This window comes from Pocillopora damicornis, chromosome 3 (assembly GCF_964200805.1).
Source record: "Pocillopora damicornis chromosome 3, jaPocDami1.2, whole genome shotgun sequence".
In the NCBI taxonomy this organism is placed as follows: Eukaryota; Metazoa; Cnidaria; class Anthozoa; order Scleractinia; family Pocilloporidae; genus Pocillopora; species Pocillopora damicornis.
In genome coordinates, this window is record NC_142672.1 from 30,716,228 (window position 1) to 30,737,585 (window position 21,358).

At 37.3% G+C, this 21,358-nt stretch overlaps 4 protein-coding genes and 1 pseudogene across 4 annotated transcripts in view; 3 read left to right on the forward strand and 2 right to left on the reverse strand.

The window, feature by feature from the left end:
* The window catches only part of LOC113680733 (EGF and laminin G domain-containing protein), a 438,917-nt gene that overhangs the window by 210,463 nt on the left and 207,096 nt on the right, over window positions 1-21,358 (reverse strand). The gene's annotated exons all lie outside the window — the stretch shown is intronic.
* Window positions 98-1,676, reverse strand: LOC149049336 (histamine H2 receptor-like). Its single transcript, XM_089198897.1, has one exon. The coding sequence runs from the start codon at window positions 1,674-1,676 to the stop codon at window positions 750-752; it is 927 nt and encodes a 308-aa protein (XP_089055023.1). The 3' UTR covers window positions 98-749.
* On the forward strand, window positions 8,402-9,994 carry LOC149049337 (histamine H2 receptor-like; annotated as a pseudogene).
* On the forward strand, window positions 13,762-15,411 carry LOC149049338 (histamine H2 receptor-like). The gene has a single exon (XM_089200711.1). It carries the CDS (start codon window positions 13,855-13,857, stop codon window positions 14,824-14,826), a length of 972 nt encoding a protein of 323 aa, XP_089056837.1. The 5' UTR covers window positions 13,762-13,854; the 3' UTR covers window positions 14,827-15,411.
* LOC149049339 (histamine H2 receptor-like) lies at window positions 19,095-20,689 on the forward strand. The gene has a single exon (XM_089200710.1). The coding sequence runs from the start codon at window positions 19,214-19,216 to the stop codon at window positions 20,204-20,206; it is 993 nt and encodes a 330-aa protein (XP_089056836.1). The 5' UTR covers window positions 19,095-19,213; the 3' UTR covers window positions 20,207-20,689.

Consider the following 21,358-nt stretch of genomic DNA (forward strand, 5'->3'; position numbering starts at 1 on the left):
TCAAAATCTTAACAACCTGCTAAGAAGTGATATGTATTTAACTGAGACTAGAAAATTTTACGGATGGATGAAACAAAGAACACCATAGACTCGTGTATCCACTAGGCGCTTAATGTATATTACTAATAAACATGTCTAGATATTTATTCATAAATTTGCGTATTTTTTTACTTCCCCGCTACAATAGACTTTTGTCAATATATTCACACCTTCTGCCTCATTGTCCTTCATTAATACATCCACACCCATTGTAATTTTCGCTTTTTCTCACCTATTATATAACAACAACCTACTGTAATCAGCAGCTATCTTTTTTATATATATAAATTAGCCTACAAGAATGTTTTTCATTAAATCTGTCTGACGAGTGCGTAAGCACGAAACTCAGAGATACCAAACTTCTATTCTCGTGTTGAAAAGTATTTCAATATGAGAAATTTCGTATCTTCGTGCGTTACCATGGTACGATGTTTTCCGGTTTGATGTCCGAATTAAAGAGATATTTATGCCCCTGATGATATTGCCGCTTATACTTCATCTTAAGGGGTGAATATCAAGACTATTAGACTATTTATCTCAGCTGATGTGAAACTGTCTGATATCACCCTCGACACTTTTGTCCTCGGTAAGTATACATCTCTGTTTACCTCGGCTTTGAACTAGTTTGAGATTCATTAAGGTGTCTTACTTTTACACTCAAACAGATGATAAAGAGCATGATTTCCCCTCAGTTGTATCACTTAAAGCAATCAAACTACGCTCTCCAGTTTAGAGCTCGGTGATAAAAACTGCGTGCTTGTAAATCTTACTAAGGATACGACTGACCCAGACTCAACTGAAGGTAAAACTCCAGCTCTAAATACTCGATGGGGAACCACACAACAACAAAGTGAGTGTAGCAGGCAGTTTTTAAATTCTGGAATTCTTAGTGGGTAAATGATTACGTTTACGAAAGAATTGCTGTATTGTAAAACCCTGATAATGAATGTCGTCATTTGCAGATGAGAAAAGTTTGCAGTTATTTGTAAATTTACCAACAGGATAAGAATCTGGAATGGAAGCCAAGTGAAAACAGAAGCTCCTGTAATAAAAAATAATGTGTTTGCTAATTTCGCTTCTCTGATGACATTGTTATGGTTACATATTGGTGATTTTTGTTTCCTCCAAATAACATAATAAGCTACACACATAACTAATAAAGGCGTTGCAGAAAACAAAACTAGAAGGTGCATTACGCTGTCTCCTGTAATGAAGTTTAATTTTCTATTAAATAAAACAGCGAATATTGCTGCGATGATCCACGGTATGGAAATAGCACAGATATAAACACGAAATTTTGTAGTTCTGTGACGAAGAGGCCAACCGATGGCGAACATTCTCTCCAAGGAAATGACTGCAAGCGTATAAATGGACGATATACTTGTAAACATGTCAATGAGGCGGAAAACACGCCATGTTGTTATTGAAGCTGATTCATATGTTGCTATGAAAAGGGGAATAGCTAAAACTCCAACCAGTAAATCAGCCACGCCCAAACCGATCAGAAGAAATGAGGAACGCTTTCGGCGTCTCAGCTTAATAAACATCCAGATGATTAGAATATTTCCAGCAACGATCAAAGTTGCCAATAATCCAAAACATAACCTCCAGAACATATTCCATGTGTTGAGATCCATAGCAGTGGGATGCTGTTTATGTGATAATACCAGAGAAACCTTTTGGTATCAAAACAAAACAAAATTTGTACTATGTTACATAAATCCTTCATTTTTTAAATAACCAACTAATATAATTCAGAGTTTCTCTCGCCGCCAAAGTATGGCATCGTTACTCAGTTGGTCACAGCACCCAAGAGTGTCTCAATGGGGAAAACCGTTGGCCGTAAAACCGCCAAAAATTTTAGCCGTTAAGCATGAAAATTGTCAAATTTTAACCATTAGTGATAAAAAACAAGTTAATCGCAAAAAATTCCTGGTGACAGCAATGGAGATATTTTAACCTTTAGCCTTAAAAGCCATCTCCTTATTTTTTCTCTAAGCCAACTATAACCTAGGAGGCATGGGTTCGAATCTCGCCGCAGACCGAATTTATTTTGGCTTCTTTTCTACTATTTCTGTTCATTGCAGCTCGCTGCAAGGATCTTTTCTCCACTCCGATGCCATCCGCAAGGGAAAATGCTTTGTATTTCATTTAAATGTGATGGTTAACGGAGATGTTTGACTCTTTGAGTTTATGGCCATGTAGACCCCTTGTGATTTAGAAGGTATGAATTTTTAAAAAAGTGACAGCTTGCAGGTGGAGATTAGCCTGAGTTATTGTTCATACGGAAGAAACACGAAAAACATGACAGGACGGAAAATGCGTGCACTGTAAGTATCTCCCGTCGTCCTATACAAAGCCTTAGAAAAGTTTTCTAAGGCTTTGTATGGGACAACGGGAAGTATTTACAGTGCACTCGTTTTCCGTCCTGTCATGGAAAAAAAGAAAATAAAATAAAAAGGAAAGAAAGCAATAAATCGGAAACTTTATCGTTCTGATAATCGGCTTATTAATTATGAGTGATCATACACGCTAATGAATGATGTTTTCCCGAAAGCTTTTGTGTAAATATATATTTCCCAAGTAAAGCTAGCCTATAAACGAGTGTCATTCTGACTGCAGCTGCTTATCGAAAAAAAAGGCGAAAGCAAAGGAAAACACAAAAAATATTTGTCTATATGAAGTATATATGTAGTTATATTTTTTAATTTTTTTGAAATATGAAAGAAAAATTAGAACGCCAAGAACTGACTGATTCTTGAAAAATGAAACACAACTCGATCACTTTATGCTAATCTAATGACCCCATACACTGGCAAAGCAAAATCTTACCAGACTATTTTATTCCTCTATGAAATATCTTCTCGTTCAACATCTTCTAGCTCGACATATTTCTGCTGTAAAAAATCGAGTACAAATAATTAAACTACAGCAAAAATTTAAAACATTCAACTGTTTCCAACAAAAACAACACTCTTAATGCTCTATTACAGACCGTATACACATAAATATTCCTGCTGGGTTTCCCTAAGGCCTAAAGCTTGGAAAAACCTATGCATTTCATTAAGGTCTGAAATGTTTTGTTTTCTGGAGGCTGTTTATACATGTTACATTCAATCGTCGATGGTAGCTTTTCAAGCATGATTGTAATTTGTCGTCACCATGTACGTTTTAATTTAAGTATAGCGTTCGCTGGTTAATTCGATTCTTAATGAGGTGGAGGTGGACCCGTAAATCTATTCAGCTTTCAGGCCTTGTACTTGTTCCTTGTCATTTTACTATTACGCCATTTTTTCTTATCAGGGCAACGGAACGGGAAAAAATATGCCACGGCTAGTTACGCTCAAGTACAGGGTACGGAAAGAAGAGCAATGAAAACGGCTGCACTTAACGATCCATACTTTGCCTTTTCCGTCTTTTAGGCTTGATTCACTTAAATCAACAAATGTTTCTGCTGTTTTTTCTTTTCTTTTGTCGAACACGCCCTATGCAATCGGCCGCGAGAAGTAATTTGAAAACTAGAAGCTAAAACACTAGAAAATGACTGAGAATAGTAAAGTAATAAATTACCTTATTCCATGGTTTAACATATGTGAATATATATTGTGCTCATTTGTAGACTTGATGGGACTCGGAAAATTACCGGGCAACTCGCAAAATATCTGCTTACTGTAATCGAAACCATCGAGTAGAGTTAATGTATTCTTATATCCGGTACAATTGACGCGCGACAACTCCAAATTTCAAAGGACAATTGCTTGAGAGTTTTTCTCTAACCCTCCATGGCCACATTCACGTGTAAATAAACAATTAAATTAATAAATAGCCTAAGAAGTATTTGAAACTGAAAAAAACACTCATATCCTTAAATGAGAAGGTTTGCCAGCGATTACTCCAAATAACCCCGCACAGCATTTAGACGGCAAAAAGTAAATTTGAGGCTTAAACGGGCCGGAATAATCAATTTAATGCGACAGATTGTCAATAAAACTGTCAAAATAAACGTCTTATGCAAGCTGGAAAGATTAGTTTTAATTTGTGGGTCAAAAGTCCATTATTTGTGCAGCAGACTGGAATGCATTTTGTCAAAACTTTTCTTAATAAAAACCAAGGAATGTTGATGCACTTTCCGGGAACCTTACTGGCTAAACATTTATCCCAGCGGTGCTGGGATGCAATAAGGTCTCAGATCATCTAACAAGTACCACTGGCGAAGGAAGATGCTGTAGCTTATTATCATTTTAAATTTTGATATTAATGTTCGCCTTTTTTACCAGAGCTGAAAGTCGAGTTAACATCGATTGTAAACATTTGAGATTAAAAGCCAGGCTTCTCCGTCGATATGGCGCTGGCTGGGCAGAATTTTGTCGATACTGTGCTTGAGGTAACAAGACAGAAAATGAAAAAAGTCGACACCGGTGAAATTCAGACTTCAATAACCAGATGGAAGATATTCCAGCTTGGCAGCTAGCTTGCTAAAATCATGCCGTATGGCCGTTAGCTATGACTTGTAATTACAGATGTTTAGTTTTGATTTGTAAAACTCCCGGTGGAAGTTTACGACAAACCAAAAGCGTCGTATAATAAAGAAGTTTTACAGCTATTGTTCGCAGAGTGCTACTCACTGGTTCAGGTTTAAAAAAATTAATTAAAAATTTATTATAAAAAAAATTGTATATTTGTTAGTTGTAGTTTTAGGTTGAAATACTGTTATTTCGTAAAATTTTTCACCTGATTATGAAAGAGAGGATAGAGTTGCTAGACCTGTAGCTCTAACTTTTTAACTCGTGAATTGCGCGCATGCTCAAGAACGAGTTGTAGATACGATGTGGGGAATGGCACTCGCTCGCTCGCTCGCTCGCTCGATTGGTCGATTCCTGTAAACTTTTTTTCGATTTTAGGCTTTTAAGTGCATTTGATAGTTTTTGGCGAGCAATAAACAAACGAAATGGCGACCTTTGTTGCTAAGAATAGTGGGGGGGGGGGGGTGAAAAAGAAGCCAATGATAATCTTAAAAGGGTTTTTTTTTTTCGTTTTAGTTTCAACAAGCGGCGCTAGCGACTGGCAGACATGCAAGGATTCACACTGAAATAACAGAACAACCTCCGTTTTTCATAAAATTATAATTTACAATCCTTGAACTTGAAAACAATCCGAAGATTCATTGAAAATATCACTTACTGCGAAGCGCTCGGAGTTTACAGATGTTCAAAAGCTTTTTCTGTTATGCCGTGAGATTAAGGACAAAATTGATCATTACCTCTCGTCGCGTGTGTTTTTCCTGTGTGAAGCAAAAAAAGATGCCGGCGACTGAGGAAATTACAAGTTAACACAAAAATCAAATAACACCCGAAACAAACAATTTTAGCTACCGATTTTCAGTGAATTTTTAAAGAACAATTTTCTTTTAAGTTTCAAGACAATTTGAAGATTCAACATACATACAACGTACTAAAATGCGAAAGTTATACACCTCAAAATTGATAAATAGGCCTGAAATGAAATTCTATCTTGTTATTGATTATACGTTGCCTAGCACGTGACTTAAATCTACCCAGGCGGAGATCCAAAATGACGGTGGCAGGCTTGGCTTAGTTATATCACTCAAAACTCGTTCCCGTTTGTCTCATTTGATAAAGAGGGAATCGTTAATGTTTTCATTAAGACAATATTGCCTTGATTTTCTAATATTTGCAATGATAGACAGTAAATTTCACTTTTCACCCACATTTACTTCCAACCTTTTCTTTTAAACCAGAAACAAAAATGACAGACGATTAAAACACATGACATCATCCATCCTTGTCAAATGTAATAGCATAATCATTTCAATTGTAATGCCTTCTTATCCCAACGTTACTTTGTTTCTTTGCTACATTAGCGAACACCGAACTACTGCTCGTACTCCAGATATGACAATCAACCACAAAATTCCCTAAACCATATAACATTAAATATAATCTAAAAAATCATGTGTCAATTCACGAGTTTGCTCATTTGTGTAGCAAACGTTGTTATTTGGAGAAAGCAAAAGTCTCCCTTCGAGAACAATAATCATGTAAATATAGAGGTTAAGCTAGCAAAAACATTATTGTTGATAACAGGAGCTTCTCTATTTACTTGGCTTCCATTTCAAATTGTAAATTTCTTGTTTGAATTGGACGTCGGTATAGTAATTTCCACCTATTTCACTCAAAATCTGATTTATTTATTTTTATTTATTTGATTATCTATTACCGATATTTAGACGGGGTGGCCCGGTTCAACTGGTTTAAATGGATGCCTGTGTAAACAATAACAAGGCCAAATCGCAACATCAGAAACTATGTTCCGTGCTATTTGCGAAAAAGAAGGAGGATTATTTAACGTCCCCTGCAAGCCAGTGCAGAAAAAATGCAAGAGACGGGGCCGATAATCGCCATTATCCGAGAAGACTCGAATGTCTATCGTTTGCAGATGTCACAGCAAAGGCAGCATATTTTCGTCAGTTATTTTGAAAGTGTTGTTCCGGTTTGTGTTGTGTACGTTATTTCAAAACACAAGGTCAAAGTTTAGTGTAAAGTGATACAGCCGAACCTGTATTAAGCGGTCACCCACGGGAAATGACTGTGGCCGCTTAATACAGGTTTCACAGAATAGGAGTGTTAAAAACGAGATATCGAGGTGCTACGGTTGTTGAATGAAAATTGCCTAGAAAATAATTATTATATTGTTTATCTGCCTTTGTTATAGCAACCATGCCTTTTATCGCAGCGTTACACGAGCTGAGGTTGTTTTTTCTTTCGTGCACTGCTTGATTACCGTTTTGTTAGGAATCTTCCCAAACGAATTATTCATTGACGAACAGGTTTATCATTTAGGCTCCTATGTTTTCGTGTATATTTCAGACAAGTCAAACGACTCGTTTTCTTTGAATCTGTCTGAGTTATAGGAAATCTTTGATAGGAGTCAAAGTGAGTTTTTTGATGTATCGCAACTCGTGAATGAAAATCGTTCAAGCACTTTCCAAGATATATATTTATTTCACACATACTGAGATTTACACTGTGAAGTACGACGCGAACGACTGTAAAATACATCGTTAGCCCAATGAGAGACACGAACGACAGTACTTCACAGTGTGAATCTCAGTATGTATGAAAAAAATTGCGTTTCTCTGACGCGAAAAAGTCCTTGATGTACTTAGGGGAAAAAAAAAATTTATGAAATGATAAGAGATTGATATTTTCTTCTGTGCTGTAGCGTTTTCATGTTTTAAAATGATAAAAAACAGATCCTCCTATAAATTAGATTTGCAAAAACCCAGTAGGAACCTAAGAATGTCATTATTAGCATCTTACATCCGATTCGCCTGTACTCTCCACACCCCAAGAAGGAGCGGAAAACAGTAATCTAAATGAGGCGAGAAAAGGGATTTATAAAGCCTTAACATTACATTGTTAGGCACAAAACGCCTAATTCGCCAGAGAACGCCACTTTTGGTGTATACCTTACGAATCTGGTTTGAAACATGTTCTTTAATGGACAACATGCTGTTGAGTTTAACTTGAAGAAGTTTAGTAGTTGGCAGTTAAATGATTAATTGACAAGGGTATCTAAAAAAGAATCGGGAGAGGTTTGCTTTTAAGGCTTAATGTTTCAATAATTGGCCTTTTTTCAACTTTTCAGACTTAACTTTTACATTATCTAAGCCTCTCAGTGTTTGTGTATTAAAGTTAATTGATCTAGGTGATGAAATACTTTGAAGGGCAATTTGGAATGAATAACTATGATTGGGGCTCTAAAAGAAAGAAAAAAAGGAAACTAAGCTTGCTCACGTCCTAGGGGTTGTGTAATTTGTAGTCTTTAAAAATTAATTGGAGCTTACTTGTGCCAAATCAATTTCACGAACAATATTTATAGTTGGCGCTTAATTGTAAGTGTTTGGTTTCAACTAACTATCTATCAGCCAATGAACAAACTGATTCTTTTTGCATAAATAGACATATAAGCAATAAATTTTACTATCAAAGTAAATACGAAAGTTTTCGTAAAATTCGTAATTAACCTGAGCTTAAGGTATCGATTTTTTACTCATTCGAGCTCTTTCACTGCAACCAAATGTAACACATCATGGTAATGACTGAAATCTAGAAAAGGCCAGTCAAGATTATCATTCCCTTTCTGGAAATAATTGGCACGTTTGTTGAATTTCCATCCATATTCTTAAGTAGTTCGTGTTGGAAGCTGAATTAGATGTCGATAAATATGCAAATAACACCTGCCCCCCCTCCCCCCGTTTGTCAGATATATATTGTGTTCTCAAAATTCCATTTTAACATTAATCTTTGTGCGCTGTCAGTCGTGCTAGCCGTATCCTTATAAAGATAAAACATCTAGGCTAAATTGCCGGGTAGAAATCGATCGATACAGTGATATTCAAAAGTAAGCAATGTCCAACTTGGATTTGCCCTTCCGAAGCCTCGCAGCAGTTATAACTGGAACAAGTGTACTCCTCATAATGAACATCGTCAGTGTCATTGGAAACATTCTGGTCTGTTTAGCAATGTACAGAAACCCAAACCTACGATCAACTACCAATCTTTATATTATCGCTTTAGCAGTCACCGATCTAATTTGCGCAACAGTTGAAATGCCATTAGCGTCAGCTGTTTTTATCACCGGAAAATGGGATTTCGGAGACGCCTTATGCCAGATTCAAGGTTTTGTGGATGCATTTGCCTCATATGTAACCCCAGCAACCATGGCTTTGACAGCGTTTAACCGCTATATGCGGATTGTTAAGATAAACCACTACAACAGGGTATTCTCACCGCTTAGGTCTAAAATTTGGCTGAGCTGTGTGTGGCTTTTCCTTTTCCTCTATCTTTTGGTTGGTCGACTCACAGGCTGGAACAAGTTTCAATTTATACCTGGTTATGCAGTATGCTCTATAGCCTTTGTTAAAAATGAAAATCGCATAATTCACTATTTTCTCATTTTGGGATCCTCTTTGTTTTGCCTTTCTCTGTGGGTTGCTTCAGTTACTGCAAAGTTTTCACCAAAATTAAGCAACATCAGCAGAACGTGGCATCTTCGCTTCAGAATGCATCAAATGGCACAGGAAGAATCTCTGCCAAAGAGATCAATATAAGTCAAGCTTTAGGGTATGTTGCCGCTGGATTCCTTTTCTGTTGGATCCCTCCCTGGGTGTTTGTGTTTTGGAAGCGCTTCTCTCCTGATACTTCTCCAAGAACCACGGAGTTACTTGTGACCATTTTTCTCTTCATGAGTGCCACGATCAATCCCGTGATTTACGCTACAACAAATCCTCACTTTCGAAAGGAATTTGTCAAACTCTTATGCTGGTGTAACGGGGAGAAAATTCAACCAACCGAGGGCCGGTCAAGTGAGGAGCAGTAAACAGCTTCAGAACTGAATTAGATTTCATAAGAAAATATATACGCACCTTTCGGATATCAATTGTTTTTCAGAACGTGGAGTTTGATACCGGTTTTAACACTAAAACGTACTTACGGCTTGATCAAAGCTGATACCAAACTTTTGGAAGAAATGAACGGGGACAGTTTCCTGAAGACATAGTCAACTATACTCAGAGATCTTAACAAAACAGGAGCTGGAGGTTGAAACTTTCGTAATTCACATTCTCCTGCCACGATGCAACACAATCAGAGTGCGCACACCGCCTGTGTCAGCAGGGAGCACCAAAAGGGAATTTTGTCATGTCGAAAATCATCAAACTCAGAACATAAGAATAACCACATTAAACTACTTCGATCGAGGCCATTCAAGAAGATACATTATTTCTAAATAAACAGATAAAGTAAAAGTGAGGAAACTATGAAATAGTCAGATTATTTCTTGCTTCTGCAGTAAGAAACTAAAGCTTGGACCCATGACTTAAGTGAAATAAAGTACAATGTTAACATCCAATGCCATGGTCAGAGCAGTTACACAGTTTCATGCAACAACAACAATGACGGAAATGATGACCCAAATATGCTGAAGGAAACGTTCAGTGATGAAACATAAACTTCATGATCATCATAATCTTCCACATTAAAATTTCCTACTCAGTGTCCATATCCTGATTGAGTTCATTCTCACACTCAATTGAAGACAGAGAAATAGTTCTTTTTATTAAAGAGGAAATTTCCTTTAAAATCATTCATCTTAATTTGAAGCACAGCCATGACATTTTCATCAGAGACAAGTGGAATTTTTCTTCTCTGCTATGGAGATTCTCTAATTTAGTACCATTCTTGATGTCCTACCCCTGAACTTCATCTTGTCCAATTGTATACAAAGGTGTAATTTGAACTTTAGGTCTTGACTTTTATACTTCCACAAAGTGTTCAAGTGACAAATCTTGTTTGTTTTTCTTCAGTACAAAGGTATTTGTCCTGAACTATGCCACAGAGGGAAAGGTGCTATTTGGGGCTTCCTGTGAAATATTTGTAAAGAAGCATTTAGGAAATGTTAAAAAAAAACAATACAAAGAATCTGGACAATAAAAAAGAATAACATACTTATGATATGATATTGTTACAAATTATGAATTAAATAAGACATTTTCAGTTAACTTTGAGACAGAAGTACATGTATTTGCAACATGGTTGCTACAGCCATAGGTTTACGAAATTCCCCTGCAAATTTAAAATTTCCCTGACCAGTTTTACAATTTCCCAAATTGGCTCTAGTGATTACCTCCAACCACCCCACAACCATTCTCTCCACCCAATTATTTATTAATATGCTTTCAGTGAGTCTCATGCAAGTCAGATTAATTTATAGTTCCTTGACACAACATGGAAAAAGGATTGATTTTGAAATTAGGAGATCCTCGGAGCTAAGAACACTACTGAAACGAGTAGTTGTAAATAGGACCTGGGATTTGAACCCATGACCTCTGCATCCAAGTGAATGAAGATTTTAGATATATGAAAATTCAGTCCTATTTACAACTACTCGTTTCAGTAGTGTTCTTAGCTGCGAGGATCTCCTAATTTCATCTCTCCACCGCAGTGCAAATATGTGAATTTTCATCTATCTAAAATCTTCAGGATTGATTTTGTTGGAAACCTAACATCTGCATCTCTTAATTTTTATGAACCAATATTTAAACAATCCAGCACGTTTGTTGTCTGCTTTTTCTAAATTACAATTCAATCTGGAATTTGATATATGAAGGTAGAGCCATTAAGCGGATATTCTACCGTATGTACCACTAAAACCAAATTATAATTTTGTTTTAGGAAAACCAATTTATTTACATTTCACGTCAATAAAAAACCTACTTAATTACTTAAATTGGTAAAAAAAAATATTCTCCCTAACTTGTCTGAAAAACATTAATTTCCTCTGATTCCACAAGGAATTAAAATTCCTTGACTTTTCCCTGACCTAGAAGGACCTTTTTTCTCTGACCATTTCCTGACTTGAGTCAAAATAAGGTAAAACCTGTACTTGAGCTAAGTTGCCCATCAAGCCAGAGTTTATCCTTAGCATGAAGCAAGTAGAAGCCAAACCAAGGTCAACCCTCAAACGGAGAATAACATTCGATGACAACAGGCTCTCATTTGACAAAGAACTATTAATAGTTTTGTTTTGTGTAATACTTAGGTTCTCCCCGGGCAGTAACAGTAAAATGAAAGGAACCGTCATTGTTTTAAAAAGGCCTCCTTACAAACGACTTCCTGTGCAGTAATAAGAAATCGTAAATAAGACAGTAATGTTCGAATGATAAACAGAGAGATTAAAAGCATCGTCGAAAACACAAAATGGCGGTAGGCGATTGATTAAGCGATAAGTCAAGACCACCCCATATATAAAGATACGGCTAGCACCACTGACAGTGCGCAAAGATTGATGCTAAGAGGGAATTATGAGAACACGATATATAACTGATAAACAGGGAGACAGGTGTTATTTAGTGACATTTGCATATTTTCTTGACATCTAATTCAACTTCCAAGAAGAAAAACAATAAGAATATGTAAGCATGATATATAAGCAAAAAGAATCAGTATGCTGATTGGCTGATAGCGAGTTAATTGAAGCCAACACTGCAAAAAGTTCAATTAAGTGTCAACCATAACTGATTACTCGTGAAATTGATTTGGAACAAATTAGCTCCTTTTAATTTTTTGAAGACTACAAATTGCACAACCCCTGAGGCGTGGGCAAGTTTCTTTTTTATTCTTTCTTTTCTAGCCTTAATCTCGCTTATTCATTCCAAATTGCCCTTCAAATTATTTCATCTCCTACATCAATTAACTTTAATACACAATTACTAAGGGGCTGAGGTAATGTAAAGGTTGTCTGAAAAGTTGATAAAGGCTAATTATTGAAACAGGAAGCCTTGAAAGCAAACCTTTCTCGATTCTCTCCAAGATACTCTTGTCGATCAATCATTTAACTGCCAACTATTAAAAATCTTGGAGTTGAACTCGACAGCATGTTTTCCATTGAAGAACACATTTCAAACCAGATTCATAAGACATACGCCAAAAGTGGCGTTCTCAGACGAATTAGGCGTTTTGTGCCTAAAAATGTAACGTTAAGGCTTTATAAATCGTTTATCTCGCCTCATTTAGATTACTGTTTTCCCCTCTTCTGGGAGGGTGGAGAGTCCAGGTGAATCGGGTGAAAGATGCTAATCATGACATTCCTAGGTCCCTGCTGGGTTCTGCAAATCTATTTTATAGGAGGATCTGTTATATATTAATTTAAAACATGGAAACGCTACAGCACAGGAGAAAACATCAATCTCTTATCATGTTGTAAAGATATCTTCATAAAAACGGTCCTAAGTATATCAAGGACTTTTTCGCGTCAGAGAAACGCAATTTATTTCGTACATACTTAATATTCACACTGTGAAGTAATATCGTTCGCTTCGTACTTCACAGTGTAAATCTCAGTATGAATAAAATAAAGATATCATATCTTAGAAAGTGTTTGAACGATTTTCATTTACGAGTTGCGATGCATTAAAAAACTCACTCGTTCGCTTTTCGATGCATAATCGTCTGTTCGGGATAGTATTAGATCTAATAACCACATGACGTCACAACTTAGCGACCATTTCGGCAATCGAAGATTTACGTACCCAATTCGAAATGTTCATTGTGTAGTCGTTATTACTCGCCGCATGTACCAATAATTCTGTTGGAAATTATCTAATAGATACTGACCTTCGCGTGTACTCAAGGTGGTAGTCATCAAGGAGTGATCGAGGCGAAATTTTGGGCACAGAAGTAACAAGACAGTTGAAATGACACGTTTGGTTGAGGTGTTTTTTTTCAACTTTGCCTTAAAGTTTAGGTCAGTAAGTGAATTTTTCGGGGTCCAAAAAATTATGGAGCGGTTCTTCAATCTATTTTCTGTTATTGCATCTGATAATTATCGTGATGCAAACCGCAAAAAATTAAAAGGAGCTAATTTGTTCCAAATCAATTTCACGAGTAATCAGTTATGGTTGACACTTAATTGAACTTTTTGCAGTGTTTGGCTTCAATTAACTCGCTATCAGCCAATCAGCATACTGATTCTTTTTGCTTATATATCATGCTTACATATTCTTATTGTTTTTCTTCTTGGAAGTTGAATTAGATGTCAAGAAAATATGCAAATGTCACTAAATAACACCTGTCCCCCTGATTATCAGTTATATATCGTGTTCTCATAATTCCCTTTTAGCATTAATCTTTGCGCACTGTCAGTCGTGCTAGCCGTATCCTTATAGAGATAAAAACATTTAAGCTAAATTGCTGAGCAGAAATCGGTCGATACAGTGATATTCAAAAGTAAGCAATGTCCAACTTAGAGTTACCCTTCCGAAGCCTCGCAGCAGTTATAACTGGAACAAGTGTACTCCTTATAATGAATATCGTCAGTGTCATTGGAAACATTCTGGTCTGTTTAGCAGTGTACAGAAACCCAAACCTACGATCAACTACCAATCTTTATATTATCGCTTTAGCAGTCAGCGATCTCATTTGCGCAACAGTTGAAATGCCATTGGCTTCAGCTGTTTTTATCATCGGAAAATGGGATTTCGGAGACGCCTTATGCCAGATTCAAGGTTTTGTGGATTTATTCGCCTCATATGTAACCCCAGCAACCATGACTTTGACAGCGTTTAACCGCTATATGCGGATTGTTAAGACAAATCATTACAACAGGGTATTCTCACCGCTTAGATCTAAAATTTGGCTGAGCTGCGTTTGGCTTTTCCTTTTCCTCTATCTTTTGGTTGGTCGACTCACAGGCTGGAATAAGTTTCAATTTATACCTGGTTATGCAGTATGCTCTATAGCCTTTTTCAGGAATGAAAATCGTATCATTCACTATTTTCTCGTGTTTGGGATCCTCTTTGTTTTGCCTTTTTTCGTCGGTTGCTTCAGTTACTACAAAGTTTTCACCAAAATTAAGCAACATCAGCAGAACGTGGCATCTTCGCTTCAGAATGCATCAAATGGCACAGGAAGAATCTCTGCCAAAGAGATCAATATAAGTCGAGCTTTAGGATATGTTGCCGCTGGATTCCTTTTCTGTTGGATCCCTCATTGGGTGTTTGCGTTTTGGAAGCGCTTCTCTCCCGATACTTCTCCCAGAATGACGGAGTTACTTGTCACCATTTTGCTATTCATGAGTGCCACGATCAATCCCGTGATTTACGCTACAACAAATCCTCACTTTCGAAAGGAATTTGTTAAACTGTTATTCTGGTGTAACAAGAAGATAATTCAACCAACTGAGGGCCGGTCAAGTGGCGAGCAGTAAACAGCTTCAGAACTGAATTAGATTCCACAGGAAGATATATATACTTTTCGGATATCAATCGTCTTTCAGAACGTAGAGTTTGGTACCCATTTTTACTTAAACGTACTTACGGCTTGATCAAAGCTAACACTAAACTTTTGGAAGAAATGAACAGGGACAGTTTCTTGAGGAAATAGGTAACTATACTCTGAGACCTCTGAGCTGGAGGTTGAAACTTCCGTATTTAACATAATCCTTCTTAACTCGGTAATAGTGTTGTGAAGTGAGCGATAAGAGTTGTTTTCATGGAAACTCCCCTAGAATCGGCGTTATGTTATAATGGGTTTCCAAGCAGGGGCGTACTGTAGTGTTTTGCGGTCATTTTAATTTTGGAATGGTGGGGGCTGGGGGGGGGGAGGGGGGTGCCAGGTGATTTGACTGATTTTTTTGGCTACACGCGTTCTTGGCAAAAATGCCGATAAGAAACTGGGTCGAGAACGCCGTAACGTGAGCGGCGAAGGAGAAGTTATGTCAATGTTCGCATGGCTTCCATTGGAGTCAGGTTTGTAGGACTTTGTACTGACCTTGATATTGTGTAAATATATCTTATTGGACATTTTGGCGTTTAGTATCGATGAGTACACCCACTCAAAAAGTGGGTAGTAACACACGACTACGTCTCGTGTTTCTCCCTACACTTCTTCCGTGCTATCGCCGCTTCGTGCGTGCTTTTCACCTGAACACTGGAGGACATTCAAGGCTACTCTATTATTTGACGGGGTTGTGTGGAAATATGCTGCTCATCCTATTGGTTTCAAGAAAGTGTGTGACAGAAGAACCTACTAAGAGCCCATTCCACAACACAGTTCTCTGTAACCCAATAGTAGAGCATTGGAGCATGGGGACATAATCGCTCAGTTTATGTCACGCCCGGCAATCACGACAGGAATAATCAACATCTCTTATAACTCCTTATCGCGCGATGACAAGATAACACTCACAAAACTCAGTGCTTATGCGTTTTTGACCAAGCGTGAGGTCGAGATGGCTGGATATGGGCCGAGTTCCTTTTCTTTATGCGTTTTAAGACGTAAAAAAAGGAACGAGGCTAATATCCAGCTATTTTGACAGAAGAACTGAGCTTAGTCACAAATGATTTGTTATATAGCAAAAAGATTTCGCTTTATCAAATGCAAGAATAACTTGTATATTTTGAGCTGGGAAAGATAACCATGTGTGTTTTAACACAATATTAAACCCTCGAGTGCTGTATATGTTGTATTCGTTTTAATGTCTTCTGCCACTTTCTGCGACTCCATCGCCCCCCGGCGAGGAGTGGGTAGTAGGGACAAAGGCTCCTCACTTTCACAAAGCTTATACCTTTGCGCTTAGCTACAGGACAGGGATGAATTGATTTCTTATTTTCCTCACCACTGATACACATCATTTCATATTTCTCAGCTTGCCGCATTCCTCGTTACTATTTCCTGCCTGCGCGAGGAAATTAGATAAACAGCTCATCGAAGAAAATGTTCCATTTTCCTTTTTGGTTATATTTTTCCACAATGAAAAGGAAGTTACTGTATGGCATTAACTACAAACAAACAAAACGATAATAAGACATTGAATTCTTCACAAGTCGTCTACTTCAAGAAATATTTCGGTAGTCCAATGACCTGAGGACACAAACAAGAAATATTCAATGGTATACTTGATCCAATACACGAGATGTGTTTAAAACTAAAGTAATCTTAATTTGAAGCATAGCCTTGCTACAGCCATAGGTTAATGAAATTTCCCGGCGAACGTAAAATTTTCCTGACCAGTTTTACAATTTCCCAAATTGGATTCAGTGGTCACTTCCAACCACCCCACAACCATTCTCTCCACCCAATTATTTATTAATACGCTTTCAGTGAGTCTCATGCAAGGCAGATTAATTATAGTTCCTTGACACAATATGGAAAAGGATTGATTTTGTTGGAAACCTAACATCTGCATCTCTTTATTTTTATGAAACAATATTTAAACAATCCAACACGTTTATTGTCTGCTTTTTTTCTAAATTACAATTCAATCTGGAATTTGATAGATAAAGGAAGAGCCATTAGGTAGATATTCTACAGTATGTGCCACTAGAACCAAATTGTAATTTTGTTTTAGGAAAACCGATTTGTTTACATTTCATGTCAATAAAAAACCTACTCAAGTACCTGACTTGGTAAAAAAAATATATTCTCCCTAACATTTCTGAAAAACACAAATTTCCTCTGACTTCGATTAAATTCCTTGACTTTTCCCTGACCTTGAAGGACCTTTTTTTCCTGCTCATTTCCTGACTTGTGGCAAGATAAAGTAAAACCTGCACTTGATCCAAGTTTCCCATCAAGCCAGAGTAAAGTAAGAAATCGTAAATTAGACAGCAATGTTCGAATGATAAAAAAAAAGATTAAAAGCGTCGGCGAAAACACAAAATGGCGGTTGGCGACTGATTAAGCGGTAAATCAAAACCACCCCATGCACTTTTTTCCTGCGGTTTGCATCACGATAATTATCAGATGCATCAGGAGAAAATAGATTGAAGAGCCGCTTCATATTTTTTTGGGTCCCGAAAAAATTTATTTACTGACCTAAACTTTAAGGTAAAGTTGAAAAAAACACCTCGACCAAACTAGTCCTTTAAACTGTCTTGTTGCTTCTGTGCCCAAAATTTCGTCTCGATCACTCCTTAATGACTACCATCTTGAGTACACGCGAAGATCGGTATCTATCACTAATTTCCAATAGAGTTATTGGTACATACGGCGATTAAAAACGAATAAACAGTGAACATTTCGAATTGGGTACGAAAATCTTCGATTGCCGAAATGGTCCCCATGTTGAGACGTCACGAAGTTATCAAATCTGATACTATCCCGAACAGACGATTATGCATCAAAAAAGCGAACGAGTGAGTTTTTTTGATGCATCGCAACTCGTGAATGAAAATCGTTCAAACACTTTCTAAGATATAATATCTTTATTTTATACATACTGAGATTTACACTTTTAAAAGCGAAGCGAACGATAGTATTTCACAGTGTGAATATTCATTATTTATGAAATAAATAACGTTCAATTTCTCTGAAGCGAAAAAGGCCTTGATATACTTAAGACCGTTGTTATGAAGATATCTATACAACATGATAAGAGATTGATGTTTTCTCCTGTGCTGTAGCGTTTCCAAAAAATAACACAACATATCCTCCTATAAAATAGATTTGCAGAAACCCAGCAGGGACCTAGGAATGTCTTGATTAGAATCTTCCATCCGATTCACCTGTACTCTCCACACTCCCAGAAAGTGCGGAATGCAGTATTCTAAAGGAGGCAAGATGAAATATTTAATAAAGCCTTAACATTACATTACTAGGCGCAAAACACCTAATTCACCAGAGAGCGCCACTTTTGGTGTATGTCTTAAGAATCTGGTTTGAAATATGTTCTTTAATGGACAACATGCTGTCGAGTTTAACTCCAAGAACATGCTTTAACAGTTGGCAGTTAAATGATTAATTGACAAGAGTATCTTGGAGTGAATCTAGAAAAGTTTGCTTTCAAGGCTTACTGTTTCAATAATTGGCCTTTTTCAACTTTTCAGACTTAACCTTTTACATTACTTTAGCCTCTAAGTGTTTGTGTATTAAAGTTTACTGATCTAGGCGATGAAATAATTTCAAGGGAAATTTGGAATGATTAAGCATGATAAAGGCTCTAAAAGAAAGAAAGAAAAAAGGAAACTTGCCCAATCCCTAGGGTTGTGTAATTTGTAGTTTGAAAAAAATTAATAAGAGCTAATTTGTTCCAAATCAATTTCACGAATAATATTTATTGTTGGCACTTAATTGTAAGTGTTTGGCTTTACTGACTCGCTATCAACCAATGAACATACTTATTCTTTTTGCATCACTAGACATATAAACAATAAATTTTACTTCTAAAGTAAATACGAAAGTTTTAGTAAAACTCTTAATTAACGTGAGCTCAAGGTGTCGATCTTTTTCTCATTAGAACTCTTTCACTGAAACCAAGCGCAGCACATCATTGTGATGACTGCAATCTAAGAAAGACTAGTTAAGATTATTATATTCCTTTTCTAGAAATAATTGGCACAGTTTTTTAATTGCTATCCATGTTCTTATTGTTGTTCTTGTTGGAGGCTGAATTAGATGTTAAGAAAATATGCAAATATCACTAAATAACACCTGTCTCCCTGTTTATCAGTTATATATCGTGTTCTCATAATTCCTGTTTAACATTAATCTTTGCGCGCTGTCAGTCGTGCTAACCGTATCCGTATAGAGATAAAACATTCAGGCTAAATTGCTTAGCAGAAATTGATCGATACAGTGATATTCAAAAGTGAGCAATGTCCAACATGGAGTTACCCTTCCGAAGCCTCGCAGCAGTTATAACTGGAACAAGTGTACTCCTCATAATGAACATCGTCAGTGTCATTGGAAACATTCTGGTCTGTTTAGCAGTGTACAGAAACCCAAACCTGCGATCAACTACCAATCTTTATATTATCGCTTTAGCAGTCAGCGATCTAATTTGCGCAACAGTTGAAATGCCATTGGCTTCAGCTGTTTTTATCATTGGAAAATGGGATTTCGGAGACGCCTTATGCCAGATTCAAGGTTTTGTGGATGCATTCACCACATATGTAACCCCAGCAACCATGGCTTTGACAGCGTTTAACCGCTATATGCGGATTGTTAAGACAAACCACTACAACAGGGTATTCTCACCGCTTAGGTCTAAAATTTGGCTGAGCTGCGTGTGGCTTTTCCTTTCCCTGTACCTTTTGGTTGGTCGACTCACAGGCTGGAACAAGTTTCAATTTATACCTGGTTATGCAGTATGCTCTATAGCCTTTGTTAAAAATGAAAATCGCATAATTCACTATTTTCTCATGTTTGGGATCCTCTTTGTTTTGCCTCTCTCTGTCGGTTGCTTCAGTTACTGCAAAGTTTTCTCCAAAATTAAGCAACATCAGCAGAACGTGGCATCTTCGCTTCAGAATGCATCAAATGGCACAGGAAGAATCTCTGCCAAAGAGATCAATATAAGTCGAGCTTTAGGGTATGTTGCCGCTGGATTCCTTTTCTGTTGGATCCCTCCTTGGGTGTTTGCTTTTTGGAAGCGCTTCTCTCCCGATACTTCTCCCAGAATCACGGAGCTACTTGTCACCATTTTTCTCTTCATGAGTGCCACGATCAATCCCGTGATTTACGCTACAACAAATCCTCATTTTCGAAAGGAATTTGTTAAACTCTTATGCTGGTGTAACGGGGAGAAAATTCAACCAACTAAGGGCCGGTCAAGTGACGAGCAGCAAACAGCTTCAGAACTGAATTAGATTCCATAAGAAAATAAAAACACACTTTTCGGATATCAGTTGCTTTTCAGAACGTGGAGTTTGGTACTGGTTTTAACACTAAAACGTACTTACGGCTTGATCAAAGCTGATACTATAAACTTTTGAAAGAAATGAACAAGGACAGTTTCTTGAGGAACTAGTAAACTGTACTCTGAGATCTCAACAAAACAGAAGCTGGATGTTGAAATTTCCTTATTTTAAATAATTCTTCTTAAGTCGGCAATAGTGTTGTGAAGTGAGCGATAAGGGTTATTTTCATGGAAACTCCCTTAGAATCGGCATTATGTTATTATGGGTTTCCAAACAGGGGCTTTTAACGACAGTAGTGTTTTGCGGTCATTTTAATTTGGGAAGACTGTTGATTTGATTGATTTTTGGCTACACGCGTTCTCGACACCCTTCATGCTTCATGAGTAGTGTAGAAGGCATGCTTCAGCAATTCATTAAAAAGACCTGTTACAGTGAGGACCTTTTTTTCACGGTTTAATGGTTATATCGTTTAATACGTGTACATACCTGCAAGTTTAAGTGGATGGAAGAAAAAAGAAATGTCGTCAGGGCCTGGCAACAGCCTTTAGGGATTTGCATCATTATGTAATAATTGAGGGTGTTTTTACACATTTGACAATAGAGTGATTTAGCAAGAGGACGCAAACGTCATCTCAAAACGGCGCGCGGAGCAAAAATACCGATAAAAAATTGGGTCGAGAACGCCGTCACGTGAGCGGCGATGGAAAGGTTATGTTTAAGTTCCGCATGGCCTCCATTGGAGTCAGGTTTGTTGGACTTTGAACTGACCTTGACATTGTGTAAACATATCTTAGTAGACGTTTTGGTGTCAAGTATCGATGAGTGCACCCACGACTACGTCTCGTGTCTCTCCCCACACTTCTTTCGTGCTATCGCCGTTTCGTGCGTGCTTTACACCTGAACAGAGCACAGTTAAGGCTACTCTATTGTTTGACGGGGTTATGTGGAAATTTGCTGCTCATCCTATCAGTTCCAAGGATATGTTACAGAAGAACCTACTAGTGGCCTATCCCACAACACAGTTCTCTGTATTCAAGTAGTAGAGCATCGGAGCATAGGGATCGAATATCTTTGTTTATGTCGTGCCCGGCAATTACGACA